Genomic DNA, 17997 nt, shown 5'->3' with positions numbered 1-17997 from the left:
ACAGATACACACGGTCCTAGTCTCAGAAGGGCCCCACGTGTGGCTTAATGCCTTGCTGTCAGCATCGTGAAATTTTTTATAATTTTGAACAAGGGCATCACATTTTTATTTTGCACTCAGCTCACAAACCACATAGCTGGTCCTGAGTATGGCTATGGGACAGTTGGAGCCACGTGTTTCCTGCCTTCCAGTTCAATCCTCGTGTCCATTTATCCCGTCCCCTGGTGCACATGCACACACACACAACCCACAATGAGCTGCTGCATCCCACCATCAGTTCTTTGTATCTAAAATTCCAGAAGTCAAAGTCTGTGAGTAGAGACTCTGCTATCCAATCCAAGTAGAGTGGATCTGACTTTTATTGGCGAGAGGGCCTCCTGCAGGCTGGCCTGCCCTGAGGTCCACCCAGCAGTGGGGGCACCTTCAACATACATGTGAGGCCCATAGAGGCTGAATTGCAGAGCTCCCACTAAAGCAGATGCAGAAAAGGTGAGGGCTAAGGACATCTGTACAGCCCCAACCCCAGCAGCAGAGAGCAGCAAAGTCCCACTAAGGTACCCAGAAGCACTGGGTTCAAGCCACTCACTTCCTCCCCTCTCTGACCTTCTATCTCCCCCTCTCCTGGGCCAGCGCTCAGCTCTGCCTGGCCCACATTCCCAGCTCTGAGTCACTCCTCTCCACCCCACTTCACCCCACTGGCTCCTCTCCACCGCACCACCAGCAAGTTCCTTGTGATTCACACAAAAGCAATGCCCTGAAGCTGCGGTAGGTGGCACCAGCACCTTGGATCTGCCAGTGGGACCAGCAAGGGTCCAACAGGGAGGCCCCTACACCCACAGTGGGGACAGTGGATGGAAAGGCAGCTGCTGCTACTCAACCAGAGCCACCACCCTCTCTTTGGCTCCCGTTTGCCCTAGGCCCTCATTCTGCTTAAGATCCAGAAACAGGAGGAAATCAGAGATTTGAGTATAAGAGGAGAAACGCAAAGGAGCATAGTTTTAGAAGCACAGTCACACAGGAATGTTATTCTTTTAAATGAAAAAAGTATAAAACCAGAGTTCCTAGAAGAGGAAAATATGTATTCTTACTACTGCCTAAAAAGAAACCTTGGTTACTGGTTAATTCTTAGGAAATATCAGAGAAGCGCTGAGTTTTTTCAAGGCTGACCAAATAAGCCCACTTCTAGACACAGTTTTACTTCGTGGGCTTTGAATACTAAAATATTCACACTAGTCAGATGATAGTAACAATATAGGCGGGTATAGAAAACAGAACAGAATTCTATTAAAACGTAACTTACAAACCACCCTGACATACAGTAGGGGCAAATTTACCCTGAAATATGACAACCACACATAGTGTCGAAAAAATTACTCTATTATGCAGGTGTTATCAGGTTCCCAAATGCCAGAGTAAACAGGGTTCCTTTAATGAAGGAACTGATTGAGTCTACATGGAACTGAAGTAGTTATTGGAGGTGGCTACAAATTTGTATGTGTTGGGTGTTATTTAAATAACTTAAAATTAGATCAACAATTAGGCTTGACAGCCACAAAGGCAGCTTCTCTATGCTACCTCCCAATCCCTTGGACAGTGGCCTCGGCCTGGATGGGGACTCTCTGAATGAACAATGCACTATTAGCATTACTGACGATGTTACTGAGAGATCACAACCCAGAGATAAGACTGTCCAATGTGTTGGTGTCTGAGTTCTAATGCTCCTAAGATAGAGAGCTGACAGATGTTTTCTATCTTTCGTATGAAATACATTTTTCATGTTTATCAGGGAAAGACTCTTTTCTGGCTTCTACAGATATAAGGTTATGTGCCTTAGTTGAGCCTGATGACCTATAAACATATCCTGGATCTGATACAATGCAGGGTGAGGAAACAGCAGTTCTAGAACTTTCCTTTCCTCTAGTTCAAATAACAACTACTTTCCAAGTAAAAGGAGCAAGAGCCTTACTCAGAAAGAGGAAGCTGGGGTGGTCATTATGTTGACCAGCCAGGTACTTCCTCTGTGTCAGACCTCATAAGAGGTCTTAATTATTTCTTTGAAAAACCCCTCACAAAGCGACATTAATGAATCGGAACCTTTCAAAATGTCAGCAGAATACCCAAGTATTCACTCTAGAAGGCTGCCCTTGTTCTAGGGGCTATGCACAGAAAGTGCAAGCCACAGTGACAAGGAGAACAGGGACGAAGCCACGTCTTCATTAGAGACAGGAGTGCTGGCACGTAAGGGTGACAGGGGTTGCGAATGGGCCTCCCCTGGCACAGTCTGATCTGCAGAGCCCCCAAAGGGCATGAGCTACAGGGACGAGCCTCGCGGCGCCCCTGTCAGCTCTCTTAGGGATCTTCCTAAGCCCGTGAGAACAAGTCAGCCGATGAACTGCAGGGGGTTGCTCAGTGGCCTAGTTGGGTTTCTTCTCACCCTCAGTCCTTCTTTCTGCTCTTTCTTACACTGCTTGAGAGCACCACCTTGGGAGTGCAGACTGAGGGACCATTACAGGCCTGCCTTCCTCCAGAAGGCAGCCCAAGACAGGTAGGCAATCACGGTGTAGTTGAAAAAAAGGGAAAATGTCCTCATTGTTTCAAGCTCTGACCCTGCCTCAAAGCAACTGTGTGTTGACATGCAGGAGGAGGGAGGCTGGTGAATCAATACCTTGGCTCCTGTGTTGTAATTCCTGACCCTCCCTTCCCCATCTAGGGAGGTGAGGGCTGTTCTAGGGAAATACCCGCCCCTTGGGCAAGCCTGCTCCTGTTCCTGAGATTTGTCCCAGAACACAGGCTGGCCAATCGATCCTCATCTGATCCCAGCCTTCCCAGAAATGGATCCATCTTCAATGTGCCTTTTGAATGAATGAATTAGAAAAAGAGAGAAACACAAGAATGTGGTCTCACTGGACCACTCCAGGGAAGAGGAGGAGAATAACATCCTAATTATATTTACATAATACTAAGTGACTTCTGCAAAACATGACTCAGGGCACTGCCAGGTGAGTCTTGGCAGCTGACCTGGGCCATTCCAGGCAGTGGGGGAAGTCCCTGGCAGGCATTTCAGCACCCCAGGGTGCAATGAGAAGGAGAAGTTAGTTTGCGAAATGACTCTTAGTGACTCAGGACACACCGTCTGCGGGATTCACCATGCCACTGGTTTCTGGCTACCTATTATGCTTCTGCCTGGGATGAGCTAAAGCTCTTATACCTAAAAGCAAAACAAAAACATCCAGGCTCATTTGTTTTTATCTCCTCACTTTCTGGCATAGAATGCTTTAAACTTGGAAAGCAAGTATGAGGGTACTTCAAAAAGTTCATGGGAAAATTGAATGAAAATATAATACGCATCCCATGAACTTTTTGAAGGCCCTTAGGAACTGGATCACGCAGACCCAGTGCTAATCTCACACTAACCGCAAGCCTGAAATGACCCTGTTGTGTCTGAAGTATACCGGGCATCCGTGTAAAAGTGCTAGTGTCTGCTATAAAGCACATCTCCAACCCTGAAAGGGAAGGGAGACTGAAAAACCAAATCAAATCAAATCATATTTTCCATTTCCAATGGAAATTCTTAAAATTGTTACACAAAAAAAACAAATTTTCTTCTTATGAATCAAAAAGCCCCAACAGATTAGAAAAATCTATCTGGAATAGGGATAAAGAAGTATTTTTCTCCTCATACAAGGTATTGGCAATCTCTAAAATACACTCCAAGATCCCCACCTTTCAAATAAAACCGGAAGTACCTTGTCTGGTTCTCCCTTGATCTCCAGCCCCATCAGATTCTGGAACATCCTTGTTCTGTATGGCCACGGCTGGCCTGCCCAGCCTTGGAAGGCAGACCTGCAATGGTCCTTCCCTGGTGGCTCTAGAACATAATCCCCCTGGCACCCCGGAACACAACCCTGGAGGACACCTGGGGTTTTTGGTACCAGATCACTGAGATAAAACATAACCCAAGTGGTCACTTTACCGATTTTCTGATGAGATTTTTTTCCAGTTAAATTCAGGGCTACTCAACCAGATGAAATCAGTTATTTTCACATACTTAGGTCATACTTTAGGTTGTTCAAAAAGCAAAGAAGAAAAACATGCCCCATCTTACATTAATGTTTTTTGGGAGCAGAGCTTTCTCCTCTGCTATCGGAGGACAGAGAAATCTAATCCAAGCAGTCAAATAAGGAAATCTAACTCCAGTTTCTCGAACATTCCTGGTGACCTTAGCCTAGAAAGTTTCCTCTTCCGAGATGAGGCCATGCCTGGATCTGAAGGAACCCCATCTTCAGGCTCTCAGGGTTACAACAGACCTGGTTCCAGGAAATGATGCTGTCTATTTAATACAGGGGAAACCATATCAGCCAGAGAAACCCTGCCCCTCAGAGACCAGGTGTGGTCTGTCCCTTTGGGAGAGCTGGTCTATGAAGAAGGCCCTGCCCAGGGCCCCTATCCTCAGAGCTCTGAGGATGGTTCTCAGGGATGGCTGAGGGTCACACATGGCTGTATGATCAGGAAAGCCCATTCTCAAGCTAAAGGAAGCCAGAGTATACAGCAGGAGCCAGAAATGTGGCTCAGAGAGAGGGACGCCTGCAGCGGTGTCTAAAAGGCTGAGGTCAGGATGCCAGGATGCAGTGGCCTAAAGAATCCCTACATTTAGAAAGCAAAGAGGTAGGAGACAGATTCCTAATTGGCAAGGGGCTTTTAATTTCTATGAAATGTAGCCTAGACAGTCAAGAAGGTAGACATGAAGGAAGAGAGGCCCAAGGGTTTGAGACTCCATCCATCGCCACTTCCCTCTATCCCCCAACCCGATTCATGAGTCACAGCTAGATCTGAGGGCCAGCCTAGTTCACTCACAAGCACAATCTGTCACATTATAAATGACACCAGTAAATACAAGGACACTAATCCAGAAGTTGCTACACTGGAGGAGCATCTCAAAGATGCTCAGAAGAGTCACATGGAGAAAAAAGACTCACATTGCTTTTTCATACTACATTAATTCCAATCATGAGACTCTACGAGTGGGTGACCTGGGATCTAAAAGGGTTATACGATGTTTGTCATTGCACGTACCACACCCTACCTACATGGACAGTGATGTCCAACATTAACACTCAAAAAACGTCAATGGAGAAAAGGGAGAACAGAAAGAAAGAGATTGGAATGGTGAGCCACTACCCCATTTACACATTTACACTTTTTTCTACCACGGTAACATGTCCTTCATAAATGCACTGAACAAACTGTGTTGGTTACAGACATAGGAAAGCTTGAGTTGCATGTCTATTTATAGATTTAATTTAAAAGAGTTTCTTAACAACATCAAAAAATATAAACTTAAAATATTTTGGGCCGGCCCAGTGGCGCACTGCTACAGTGCGCCGCTTGGGAGCGCACTGGCGCTCCCGCCGAGGGTTCAGATCCCACATACAGACCGGTTCCCGCTCACTGGCTGAGCGAGGAGCGGGCGCAGCACCGAGGGTTGCGATCCCGTTGCCGGTCCCGGTCCGGTACGGGGGCAACACTGAGGGTTGCGATCCGTTGCCGGACACGAAAAAAGACAAAAAGGAAAAAAAAAATATTTTAACAGTGTTTTCTGCTGGGAAGTGGTAAACAAATGCACGCCTGAAGTTAAACTTGATCTATAACATGTCCGGTTGAAAGTTTCTAACTAAAGGGCATATCTGCCTGTTTCAAAAAAATACTTCTGTTTGTTGTTCTTGATACAAAATTCTACACTATCTTCAATAAATAAATAATAAAGTGTTTCTTAGAAGTATGAAATGTAAACCTTGTTGTCCTTTCAACACATACTTTTTAAAAATTGCTGGAAATATGACAGGGCTCTGATGGGATATTACAACACTAGGCATTCAGTTCCCAGCAAAGTGGGTACACCGCCACTCTGCTGATGTTATCATCGAGAAAGCACTTCTACAACCCTAATTAAATTCTAGGCACCCACCATCAAAGGGAACACCATCTAATGCAGGAAAGCTAGACTCCAGTACCAAGAGAACATGCAAAGAACATTTCCCCAGGATTATGAGAACATTAACATGCAAACAAAATATAGCCCACACGTTTCATCAGTAAATCAAGTTATCATCTAATACCAGCCTATATCCTGGCATTTCAGGAAAAAAATCAAAGCACTCAAACCAGATGGCTTGGCACATGGTCATACACTCCTGATTCTGGCAACAAGCGCATGTGTTTCCATTACCGAGAGGTTGGTGTGTGTGTCTTAGAGTATGAGAAAGAGTCTTAGAACTTCCTCCCCAGATTTCTGCATGCTCCTAGGCTCTTTCCCCCACCACATAAAGGGTTTACTTCACATAAAGGATTTACTTCTTCCCACCCTACCTTAAGATTGTCATTTTTCCTTTTCACACCTTGGGGATCCAGGACATGCCTTTTTTGGGAACATACCAAACAGAGCTGCTAAAATTTCCCATGACAGTCAGAATCTGGTACATCCAAGCACAGAATAGATTCACAGCTGGTCACCAGCAACTACTCTTATCAGGAAACATCCCAGGGCCTCTGAGCCAAAAGAGAATTTTCTGACATGGCTGGTAACCAGGTCCCCACGACACGGTAAAATTGCCTTTCTGGTGACCTGCAGTGATCTAATCCAGCGGAGTATAACTTTGTAGATAACAAGTTTCGGTGACCATCTTCCAAGCATGGTGGGAATCAGAATTGAATTGCTTGATGGTATGTGAGTGTGTTTTCATTGACATATATTAATACAAGGCCTAAGGAGAATGGAACCACTGTAACAGCACACATGCTGGAATCTTCCATGGACCAGCTCTTCAAAGAGCTAAACCAGTGCCTGATTGCACCAAGCAATCAGATCCAGGGCAGCATTTCCCTGTGGGGGTATGAGATTCTGAAGCAACAACAGGACTATCATAACTGTTTCCAAATGCACCAAGGACTGGGCATTGTAGGCCATGGAGTCTACTTGGGAGCTGGTGGAGGTAAGAAATCTGTCACATGAGTTTTCCAAAAATACAGACATTGCATTTATAAACCTACTTTATAGTAACCAGACCCATGCCCCAAGCCGAGCATGGGCCAGACCCCCAACAGAACCTCACTGGGGGGGCTATGGGGTTGCAGAGACCCTAGAAACCGTGGTGAGACCTGCAGTGAGGACAAAGGAAAACACAGTTGTTTTGTTTCATAAAATGGGAAATTGTTTGGGGGAAGGATCATCGAGAATTATTCCTAGAAGTTTGAGGGCCTGTCTTTGCTGTCCCATTGCCCTGTGGCTGGGCACCAAGTGGTGGTTTCTTAGAAAAGGAACACAATTTGCAGACAGCATGAGCTGTGTCAGGCTGTAACTCTCTGAGCCCACTCCCTATGGCTCATCAAACAACTGCAGGTCCAAGCGGACCACAATCTCTCCTGTGGGGACTTCATGCAGCAGGAGACACTTCGTAACTGGCCCTTTGGAGCCCTGGTCTTTCTTGATGTCAGCCACACGGATCTCCGTCCGACCCAAAAAATCTGAAAGGAGAACAAAGAGACCCTCCTCAGAGAGAGAATCGCTTCTCTTTAAGGCATGTATCGGCGTATTGGGACTCTCCTAATGAATCATTATACTGTTCCTTCTTCTCTGATCTCTGATATAAGACAAAAACGAGGGTTTCCAATCTACTCCCCAGTGGAATTGTCAATGTGTCATAATATCTCGTTATTTTTTTTAAAAGTCCAACCCTAAATCTTCATTTATCAGAATAGAAGTTGACAGTAAACGTAGTGGTTAATAGCCCAGACTTGGAAGCCCACGCTCTAACATTTAACCAGTTATGTGACTGTCTTTGGGCAAAAACCAGTAGTACCTAACTCACAGTGAAATTATTCACATACAAAAAAACTAAAAGACAAAGGCTGCATGAAGCCGTTTACACCATGCACAGATGATGCTAGCATTAGACCCTCACTCCTGCACTTAATTATACTCCGTTGATTATAATTAAGTGGAGACTATAATCTTTAAACCTACTCTCTGTTTTTTATTGGGTTGAGAGAGAGAGGGATAGTTTCTTGGAATCACTGGCCAGAGACCATTCTTTTACAGGCTAGAAGCAGCAACAGAAAGTTGATTGAAGGAATGATGTACCCAACACAACTGCATCCTTTTTCTTAACCAGAAACGTCATCTGAAGGGAACCCACTTCTGCTGCACCTGTCATGGGCTCACATTCTTCTTGCTCCATTGGCCAGTCTTATCCATTAGCAGCATGATTTTTGCCAAGGATAAGAGAACTATGCTGAGGTTCTTAGGTACAGCCCTCTTTGCAGTCACCTGCTTTGGAAAGCACAGACTGTGGTCTTTGTCTAGCACAGCCGACGCATCCCTAGACCGTGCACATGTTGTCTTCATCTGCTGAAATGCCTCTGCCATTGGTGAGAGCTTCCTCCAGAGAAGGCTGAGTCTGGCCTTTTGCCAACCTCATCTCTGGGAGAGAAGCCCAGGCAGTTCCGGGCAGCAGGTCCTCAGGTGAGAAAATGTTAACCACACAAGCTGAAGGACAGGGAAGAGGAAGGGTGCTGGGCACCACTTTCTACTCACCATCTGGTGAGAACTGGTCCCTCTCAAACACAGTGATGCAGAGGACTTCCTGCTCCAGGTCTCTGATGAAGAATTGGCAGTTGGAATTCCACTTGGGATTCAGAGTGTCCTGGATCGTCTTGGTGATGTGACACTGCGAGCCCATGGTCACCTCGCAGTACGGGTTGCTCTTTCCTGGAGTGAACAAAAGCCTTCGCCAGGCGGGAATGACACCTTGTTTTGATTCCCCTCCATTGCTGCGCTTAATAAGTGGCATTAAATGGAGAATCCGGGTGAAAACTCCCATGCTCCGCATCATACTCTTACTAAGAATAAAATAGTGAGATTAGTGGGCTTTTAAACCAGGCCCTTCCTGTCTCCTCACTTTGGCCTCATTTTGTAGAACAGTAGGAAGAATTAAATAATCATCATAATACCTTCAAGTTGTTAATGACTGCTAGACAAACCAATTCTGGAAGGAAATTTAAGATTAGAAATAGCACATTTGGGGCTGGCCAGTTAGCTCAGTTGGTTAGAGTGTGGTGCTGATTACACCAAGGACCAGGCTCGATCCCTGTGCCAGCCAGCGGCCGGAAGGAAGGCAGGAAGGCAGGAAGGCAGGAAGGCAGGAAGGAAGGAAGGAAGGAAGGAAGGAAGAGCTAGCACATTTGATTTAAAGCTGGGTGGGATGTGGGGCTGCAGAATACTAAAGCGTGCTGGAAGGGGCTTCTTAGGTCCTTACCATGTGACCGACAGGGTTTCAACTCAATGCCTTCAACGATGTTCACCATCAACCTCCCGATACCTGTTGCCCTTTGGGAACGAACTATGGCCACAGGAAAACAACACAAAATGCTCATTTTAACATCCGTTGCCTCTCCATCTTTGTCTGCCTCGCTATCTGTTCTATGCACCTGCTCGCTCACAAGTCAGTTTCCTCTTCTTAAACTCTTGCTTCCTTGCTCCTGGAATGTGCCCTCCCTCCGTCCCCCTGCACGCCACCCAGGCCACTTCCATCCCATCTTACGCCCCCTCCTCCCTCCAAGCGCATCTCCTGGCTCTAAGGACTCAGCTTTGCAGGACACACATTAGCACCGCGCAGCACATTACCAAGGTACGCTTTCTCCCGCTTCTTTTTCTCCGTTTCTATGTAGAGTTCAGACGCAGCTTTGATTTTCTGCACCCAGGCAGTCCTTGGACAGGAAAAGACAGAAAATTGCCAAACAGAACTCAGGGAAAAGGCTTCGGGTCTGTTCAAATTCTGCTTCCAGGACTCTGTTGTCTTTGATTTTAACAACAAAGGCGCAGGAAAGAAAGTCTGCTTTTATATCATATGATGCTAATGATTTCTACCATTAATAAGAAAGGCATGAGTGACATTTTTATGGGTGTACTCAAGACCGGTGCTTGTGTCCCCACGGAAGGAAATCTATGGCAAGTGCTGTCCTGAAGAAGACAGGGGCAACTCCACTTCCTCCCCTACTGAAAAGCAGCACGTATTTGCCTAACCCAGTGGGGCCGGAAGGCTCTCTCTTACAAATCACCCAAGGGAAGAAGAAAAACCGTTTCCCTGACTCAAGACCGGTGCTTGTGTCCCCACGGAAGGAAATCTATGGCAAGTGCTGTCCTGGAGAAGACAGGGGCAACTCCACTTCCTCCCCTACTGAAAAGCAGCACGTATTTGCCTAACCTAGTGGGGCCGGAAGGCTCTCTCTTACAAATCACCCAAGGGAAGAAGAAAAACCGTTTCCCTGATTGGGAGCCACGTATGCTTCCCTTTCGCTTTTTCTGAGAATCATATGCACAATGACTTGAGCCAATTTTCTTGCTTAGCACAAATGCTCTTTGGAATGTTGGTGGACTTGTCTCAAGTTCACCCTTCAGAAAATGACTTATTTCATTTGGCTTCAGGACAGAGTCTTGAAGATGCAACTGAAGCAAAAGAGCAGAACAGCCCCAGGCCTGGGGCCCAGAATGCCTGTCCCAGTGAGCTGGGGGAGGAGGAGCTCAGGTGTGGGTGGTCTAGTTAATCTCCAAACTACTTTCCTATTGGTTTCTGCCACCTGAGAAACCCAGGGAAATCTAAGATGCTTCATTATCTCAAAGAATGCTGAAAATTTCTAAACAACAACGAAAAAGTTTCAATCCATTTTATTTTGAAAAATTCATGCCAGGGCCAAACGTTTGAGAGGCTCCAGAAGAAAGTATCATTCCCCCAGGCAAAGGTTATGGCACTGTAACTGGGGATTGTCAGGACCTGCCGATTAATCAAACGCCCCACACATGTCCTGCACCCAGTGGGACCCGGGTGCTAGGGAGGTGGCAGGTCTTACCTTTCGTTTATGCTTTCTGCTCGGAGGGTGTAGACTCGGTCGATGTGGGAAATGTGGAAGATGGGTTCATCTCCGGAAGGGTCAGTGGGTAATTTTACTAGAACCTCATTTAGGAATATAGGCTGGAAAGTAATGCACAGGCATCACAAAACTAGGCTGGGGGGGTGTGTTCCAGCAAGCTAGGAGTGTGTGTGTGTGTGGAAGGATTATGTGAGCAAGGTCCAGAAAATGAAACTGCCAGTATATGTTTGTGTGCACACACTCGTGTGCACATATTTCAGTCAACTAGATTGAATGCATGTGTGTATGTGTTCCAGTAACCTACACCGAGGGTGTATGTGCATGTTCGTGGGTGTGTTCCAATAAATCATACTAAGGGTGTGTGTTTTCTAGTAAACTATACCAGAATAATAATGATTTTGTGTTAATATCAACTTTTATGTATTGCAAATTATAAATATGAATCCCCCCGCACCCTCCTCCATTTTGCAGGTATTTTTTAAGTCTTTCAGAATAAGATCGAACAGGTCTGTTTTTCCCATAGTATACCCTAAACAGCAAACAGTCTGCATCAACTTTAAGTCCAAGAAATTCCCTCCAAAGATTTTCATACAAGGTTTCTAGTAACAAACTACATAGCTCTTCTTCCTGAAATAAAGCTAACTGCTGCTTCAGAGAAAATTCTTCTGTAAAAACACTCCCACACAGACAAATTTAGAAAAACAATACCCCACACATTAAGACACACAAACACAGCTGTGCACATGGGAGCAGACCAGATAAACAGCTTAGGGAAATTCTCATGCGTTGACTATTTAGATAGGCTTTTGCTGGAAAGGGAAAGGGGCACAGTTGTTTCAAGCTACCTTGAGAAGTTTGGTGGGGGATTTGGAACTGTTTGGAAGATGACAAGACTTTGTGCCTCTACTCTCGAGCTTTTCCACGGCTGCCTCATCCACACACAAGCCTGTGAGCTCCTACAGGGTGAGGCGCACTTTGCCACATCCTGGCAGACCCACAGCAGCCAAGTGGCAGCTAATAAATGATTCATCAATCCATGAGTGTTACTGGAACTACTGCAGATACAGACCGTTCTCAGCTTTGGTCACCCTAAACCCCGGCTTGTCCCTTCTGCTTTCTCCTCCACACCACAGCCCTAAACCCTGCTAAAACTCTGACTCCTTTTGGAAACTTTTTCCTCCCCAAACACAGCACCCCTGATATTGCAATCTAGAATCGAACTTACTGTTTTGTACATTTTATACTGCAGGTTAGATTTGGGACTGAAGACTTTGTCGGTGCCAGAAGACCCCAAGGGCTTCGTGATTTGGGTCAGCAGGAGGAAGTCGTTGAAAAGGAAACCATACAGCTCCTTGTTGCTCTTGGCCTTGTAGAGTTTCCCACTGTGCAAGAACTTGCGTGGCCCCAAGCAATTGGTCACTGAATTGAACACAAGTTGCTGAGAAAGGAAAACAAAACCCAAAGAAGACACCATGAAGGAAGGCCATATTTTTGTTTTTCTTTCCCTGAATCTGAAAGCATGGACTATGTCAGAATCTGAGGCTGGGTCCTAGCAGGCCTGCATCTTAGGCACAAATCAAGGATGGCCTTGAAGACTTCAGGCAGTGCCTTTCAGAGCCAAGAAGTCAAAGTCAGTCAAAGGCCTGGTTCTGGGGATTCCATGTGTCAAGACGAGCATCGTTATGACTCCTAAGGCTTTCCCCCCAGAGCTTTGCTAGTGTCATGGGGCGTGATTGGCACACTGCTCCCTCTTACTGACTGGAGAAATGGCAGCGGAAAGGAAACCGCCCAGCCACTCTCACTCTGGTGACTCACTCTATGCAAGATCATGGGGCGTGATTGGCACACTGCTCCCTCTTACTGACTGGGGAAATGGCAGCGGAAAGGAAACCGCCCAGCCACTCTCACTCTGGTGACTCACTCTATGCAAGTGCTGTGCTGAAGTGGCGGGACCAGCTCCCTGCAAAGGCTCGAACAGTCCTTTGCGCTTCTGGAAAGCCGCACGGATTTTCTCTGTACAATTCTGTGGGACAAATGCTACTTTCCGAGGCACAACTGGAGTCCAGACCCCTAGCACATGGGTGCCTGCAAAACTCAGTGGTGTTTAGTGACACTTCCAAGCCAAATAGAACAGACACTGTATTGTGCACATTAAATCTCACCCAATGCACTAGTTTTGAAAGTGCGAAGGGGACAACTCTCTCCCTGACACTGACCAACCCTTAGAGACAGCTGCAAGTGTTGAAACAAGGCTCTAACATCTTCCTGGGCTCTACCATTTCATGCCAGGTTCTGAGGGGCAGAGGAGGACCAAGGTGCAGACAACTGGCTAAGGCCCTCTTTCTGACAGCAGGGGGAGAGCCCGAGCAAGTCAAGGCCACAGCTGTGGGCCAGGCAGTGAGACGATCCAGGCAGAGGACAGACCCTCATGGTCCCTGCCTGCCCATGCTCAGGCCCCAGGGCAATGCTCCATCCAGCAGCCTTCAGGGCCGAGGCTCTCTTCAGACCTCTCTGAAGAAAGTATCTGTGAAGGGGTGACAAGACTCACAACATGTGTCCCCTAAAAGATGCAGGTGGCCACCTGTCCACCTCCAATGTGGTAGAAAAATTCAGCACTGCCTCTGTGACCAGAGACGTCCAGGTGGCAAGGACAGTGGCCACTCTCCTATGCTGTCAGCTACAAGGAGGAAAGATGGCCTCTAACCTCCGCCGAGGCTCTGAGAGAGCCCAAAAGACTAAAGGTGACACCCCAACAGGAGTTCAGAGTGCACCCTTGGACTCGAAATAGGAGCCTGGCGATCAGTGTAGCCTTTCCTGCATGCCAAGAGAGTCTAAGCTACATGGGGACAAAGAACTCAGAGAAGGCAAACGTCACTGGGACGAATGACATAAAGATGAAGTTGTTCATTCACACCAAAGTTTACACCCTCTAATTGTCCAGGCTAACACTGAATATACATGAATTGGGAATAGGATTTACATTCTTCTATCTTCAGACAAGAATGCCAAAGACAGCATTTATTTGAAGCTTAATCACTGGTGTGTGTCCAGATCTGGGCCACATGTGGTCCATGGTGCGATCACAAGTCAGGAGACAAAAGCCAGTGTGCCCCTTCCCACCACTGTGAACACCACAGACAAAAGCAAAGCTGGTGTGCAATAGCCAGGAAAGACCAACCAATAAAGAAAGACAGCCATCTGATCTCAAAGAGGGCACTAAGCCTCAAGAATCAAATGACAAGAACTTATTTTATCCTTAATATCTAAGATGAAGACCCTGGCCTCACTTGAGTCCCTCTGGTTGAAGTATCAGAGTCAGGAAAGGGCCCCCTTTCTAAAGTGCACCTCGCCACATCGGCATCTCTGCCTGGCAGATTCAGGAACTGCTCAGGTCCACTGTCTTCAGGATCAAGGTAACATTCCTTTGAATGAATGCTCCTCAGGCCTTTCTCAGCCTGTCCTCAACCTGCCCGACAGCCGCTGGCCTTCTCGTTCCTCTACATTCCTCCCCATGCTGTGCTCAGGGTGTGCCCACCACTTGTAACACCCTGCCCCCAACTCCTTGGAGAGAGATCCTCATCCTTCAACACCCCAGCAAGCACCACCTTCTCCAACGCCTCCCTGAACACCCCACACAACTGTCACTTCTCATCACATGTTCCCACAGCACTTGGCACCTAGCTCTGCCTCATCATTCCTCACATTTTGCTGTAAATATTGGTTTAACCTCCAGCTTCCTCCAGGACTATAAGCTCCTTGAGAGTGGGGATCACATTTTGTTTATTTTTATGTCCTTAGGGTTTAGTAATGAGCAGTGACACACGGGCAGATACTCAATAAATGCTAGTTGAATGAATGAATGAGTGAGTGAATAAGTAGGTCAGCCAAGCAGTGACTGCCCCTGGATTCACAGCAACACAAAATTCCAAAATGGGAGCTCACAGCCATCATCTTGGCTTCTGCATCTGTGCTAAGCCCACACCCACACTGGGTGGACGGGAGGTGGGGCCAGGGAGAAACCAGCAAAGGTGGCCTTCTCAGGTAGTGACCGCCTGTGAAGCTTATAGAAAGAAAAGTGGATGAGGGAGACATTTTGGGAAACTAATGAAAGGTGTGTGTGTACACTCATGCATGTGTGTGCATGTGTGTGCCTGTGTGTGTGCACATGTGCATGTGTGTGCAGAAGCAGACAGAAAAAACAGAATGAATGCAACTAAAGGAAAGGTTAAGTGACAAGAACAGAATTAAAGACCAAAAAGAGACTTCTGTTTCTGGAAATATGGTGAAGGAAAAACTCTTAATGACTCACTCAACAAAAACTAAAAACAACAGAGTACAATACAAAAACCCACTTTTAAAATGCAAGCAAGCTGGCCAAAAAATAAAAGTAAGAACTTTGCAGAGGCCAAAAGCAGAATGAAAATGGGAACCTTGGACGGAAATCAAGCACCAAAGCCAGTGTTAGCCGTGAGAGTCTCTTGAATCTCGTGACACTGAACTTCCATATTAATGGCTACATAGGGTACAGGGACAGGAGATACATCCAGGTGGAGATGAGGGATCTAACAGGAGATCCTCACAATGAGGTGGGACCAGAGGATGAATGACAAGTAGACTCAAGCACAGAAGGGATACGCAGGAAAAATTTTCTGTTTTTGACTTGGTGTAAGTGGAAGAAAATATCCTCCTGAGATTTGTGATGACCAGGTAGCTCTCACACAAGTTTACAACCATAATTCACACAACTGGTGCGATCTTGAAAATCTCTCTCAATTTAATTTAGGGAGATCCTGGTAGCAATCCTCTCATCAGGAATGCAACTTCAGGCAACAGAGATACCCACAGATAAAGTTCCAAGGAACATTGAGTTCACAGTCAAAAATCACAGTACATGCAGAAAAACACGACATGTTTAGCAAGAGCTAACAGAAACAACAGATGCAAAAATAAGACCCATAACTTTAGGTATTGGGATTATCAGATTTGAAATATATAGGAACATGTTTTTAAAAAAATGGGAAGCATGAACATTTGAGCAAGGAAGAAGACACAAGAAAGAAAATGGCAGGTTGGAGAAAATAAATAGAACTGTTAGCAATGGTAAATAATATGATTGAAATAAACTCAGTGAATGGATGAAACAGCAGACGAGAAGCAGCTGAAGAGAAATCTGGAAGCCGCAGGCTGGACAGAGCAGGATGGTACACGGCTTTTCTTGTCCTCTTTCAGCCTGGCTGCTGAGCCCAGCCAGGGGCAGCCCAGGCCCCACCCCAAAGGCCTCTACCTCAGACAGGCCCTCGCACTGCACGTGGGCTTGGATCCACTCCAGCCGGTCAGAGTTCTCCTTCTCACGCACGCCTTCGTTCACTTGGGAGCACAGTTCTTCTGCCTTCTCTAGAGCATGCTTCAGGTGGCTGTGGTCGGGGTGGTTTTCAGGAGTGTTTTCCAGGATCTACACAGGAGAACAGAAGACATCCACTCCTTGTCGGGCCACCCTTTTAGGCAATGCAGGTGGGCTTGGGGTCCGTTGTCCTGGAGACCAGGCCCAGCAGAGGCAGGACAGAACGAATGGTGCCCACTTGAGCCACTGCAGACTGTGACACCCACCACTCCAGACTGGGAGCCCACACAGCTGGCTTTTGTGGATTCATTTGTTTTGTTTTGTTTCAAAGAGGATTTATCAATTTTTCTAATTATAAAAGTAATATTGCACAATGTACAAAATTTAGAAAATTCAGAAAGTCATAAAGAACCTAAAAATCTCCCCATCTGGAAAAAAAACCTCTGTCTACGTTTTAGTTACTATAGTCTGCCCAGATACATACATACACAATTTTTAAAAAATTAAAATTGGATACACTACCATTTTGTACACTGCTGTATAGCATATCATTTCATGTTCATTTTATATGGATCTATACTATTATTTTAAAGGGTTCCATAATATGTCATTGCAAGGGTAAGCCACAATGCATTTAAATAGTTCCCTTCTCATAATGCTACATGTCATATCCAATTTTTTAATATTTCTCTGATTATTTCCTTAGAATAAATTCGTTCCATAATATGTCATTGCAAGGGTAAGCCACAATGCATTTAAATAGTTCCCTTCTCATAACGCTACATGTCATATCCAATTTTTTAATATTTCTCTGATTATTTCCTTAGAATAAATTTGTAAAGGTGAAGCTGCTGAACTAAAAGGAAAGTGTAGTTTGATCAATACATTGCCCTCCAAAAGGCTGTACAAATTTACCTTTTGTCAGCATCCTTGCCCACACTGGGGGCCTACAATCTTTTCAAAATATGCCAATCTGGCAAGTCAAAAACAAGGTATTTTCTTGTTTTGTTATGTATGTCCTTTATTACCAGTGAACTTGAAACTTTTTTGTACATGTAGTACATAACTGTACTAAATGATAAAGCTAACATTTATTTATTGCTTCGTATGAGCCAGATCCTTTACATATATTAACTCAGTCAATTCTCACAATACTATGCAGTAGTAGGTACTGTTAGTGTCCCTATTTTACAGACAAGAAACTGAGGCCGAGAGAGGTTAAATAACTTGACCAAGGGCACACAGCAGTGGTACCAAGATTCAAACCCAGGCAGCCTGGCTCCAAACTACGTGCTGTTTACTGCTACTCTACGCTGCCTCTGAGCAATGTCCAGTTGTATATTTTACCTATTTTTCATTGGAGTATTTGTCTTTTTCTTTTTGAGCTGTAAGCATGCTTGATTTAGATATAGATATCTATTTATATTTTTTACCTATTTATGTACAGTTAAAAATATGTTTGCCCAATTTATATCTGTCATATGTCTTTGAACTTTGTTCATTATACTTTGTTATGAAGAAATTTTTAAGAAAAATGGTTATGGGCCGGCCCGGTGGCGCACTGCGCTAGTGCGCCGCTTGGGAGGCGCGGCGGCGCTCCCGCCCGAGGGTTCGGATCCCACATGCAGACCGGTTCCCGCTCACTGGCTGAGCGAGGCGCGGGAGCAGCGCCGAGGGTTGCGGTCCCATTGCCGGTCGCCGGTCTGGTGCGGGGGCAACACTGAGGGTTGCGG

General features: G+C 45.8%; 1 protein-coding gene across 1 annotated transcript in view; it reads right to left on the bottom strand.

Annotated features, from left to right (window-relative positions):
- Positions 1–7365: 7365 nt before the first annotated feature.
- The window catches only part of ITSN1 (intersectin 1 (SH3 domain protein)), a 146014-nt gene continuing 135382 nt past the window's right edge, over positions 7366–17997 (bottom strand). Inside the window, exons 33-39 of the mRNA XM_008570921.1 lie at positions 16208–16375; positions 12149–12361; positions 10903–11024; positions 9680–9762; positions 9312–9395; positions 8591–8764; positions 7366–7521 (exon numbers count right to left, since the gene is read on the bottom strand). Of these exons, the coding sequence (XP_008569143.1) occupies positions 7373–7521; positions 8591–8764; positions 9312–9395; positions 9680–9762; positions 10903–11024; positions 12149–12361; positions 16208–16375 (993 nt within the window). The 3' untranslated portion in view covers positions 7366–7372. The remainder of the gene's footprint in view (positions 7522–8590; positions 8765–9311; positions 9396–9679; positions 9763–10902; positions 11025–12148; positions 12362–16207; positions 16376–17997) is intronic.

The sequence above is a fragment of the Galeopterus variegatus genome, unplaced genomic scaffold, assembly GCF_000696425.1.
Source record: "Galeopterus variegatus unplaced genomic scaffold, G_variegatus-3.0.2 Scaffold643, whole genome shotgun sequence".
Taxonomy (NCBI): Eukaryota; Metazoa; Chordata; class Mammalia; order Dermoptera; family Cynocephalidae; genus Galeopterus; species Galeopterus variegatus.
The sequence above is the reverse complement of the archived record's forward strand: the minus strand, read 5'-3'. Positions and strand labels throughout refer to the sequence as shown.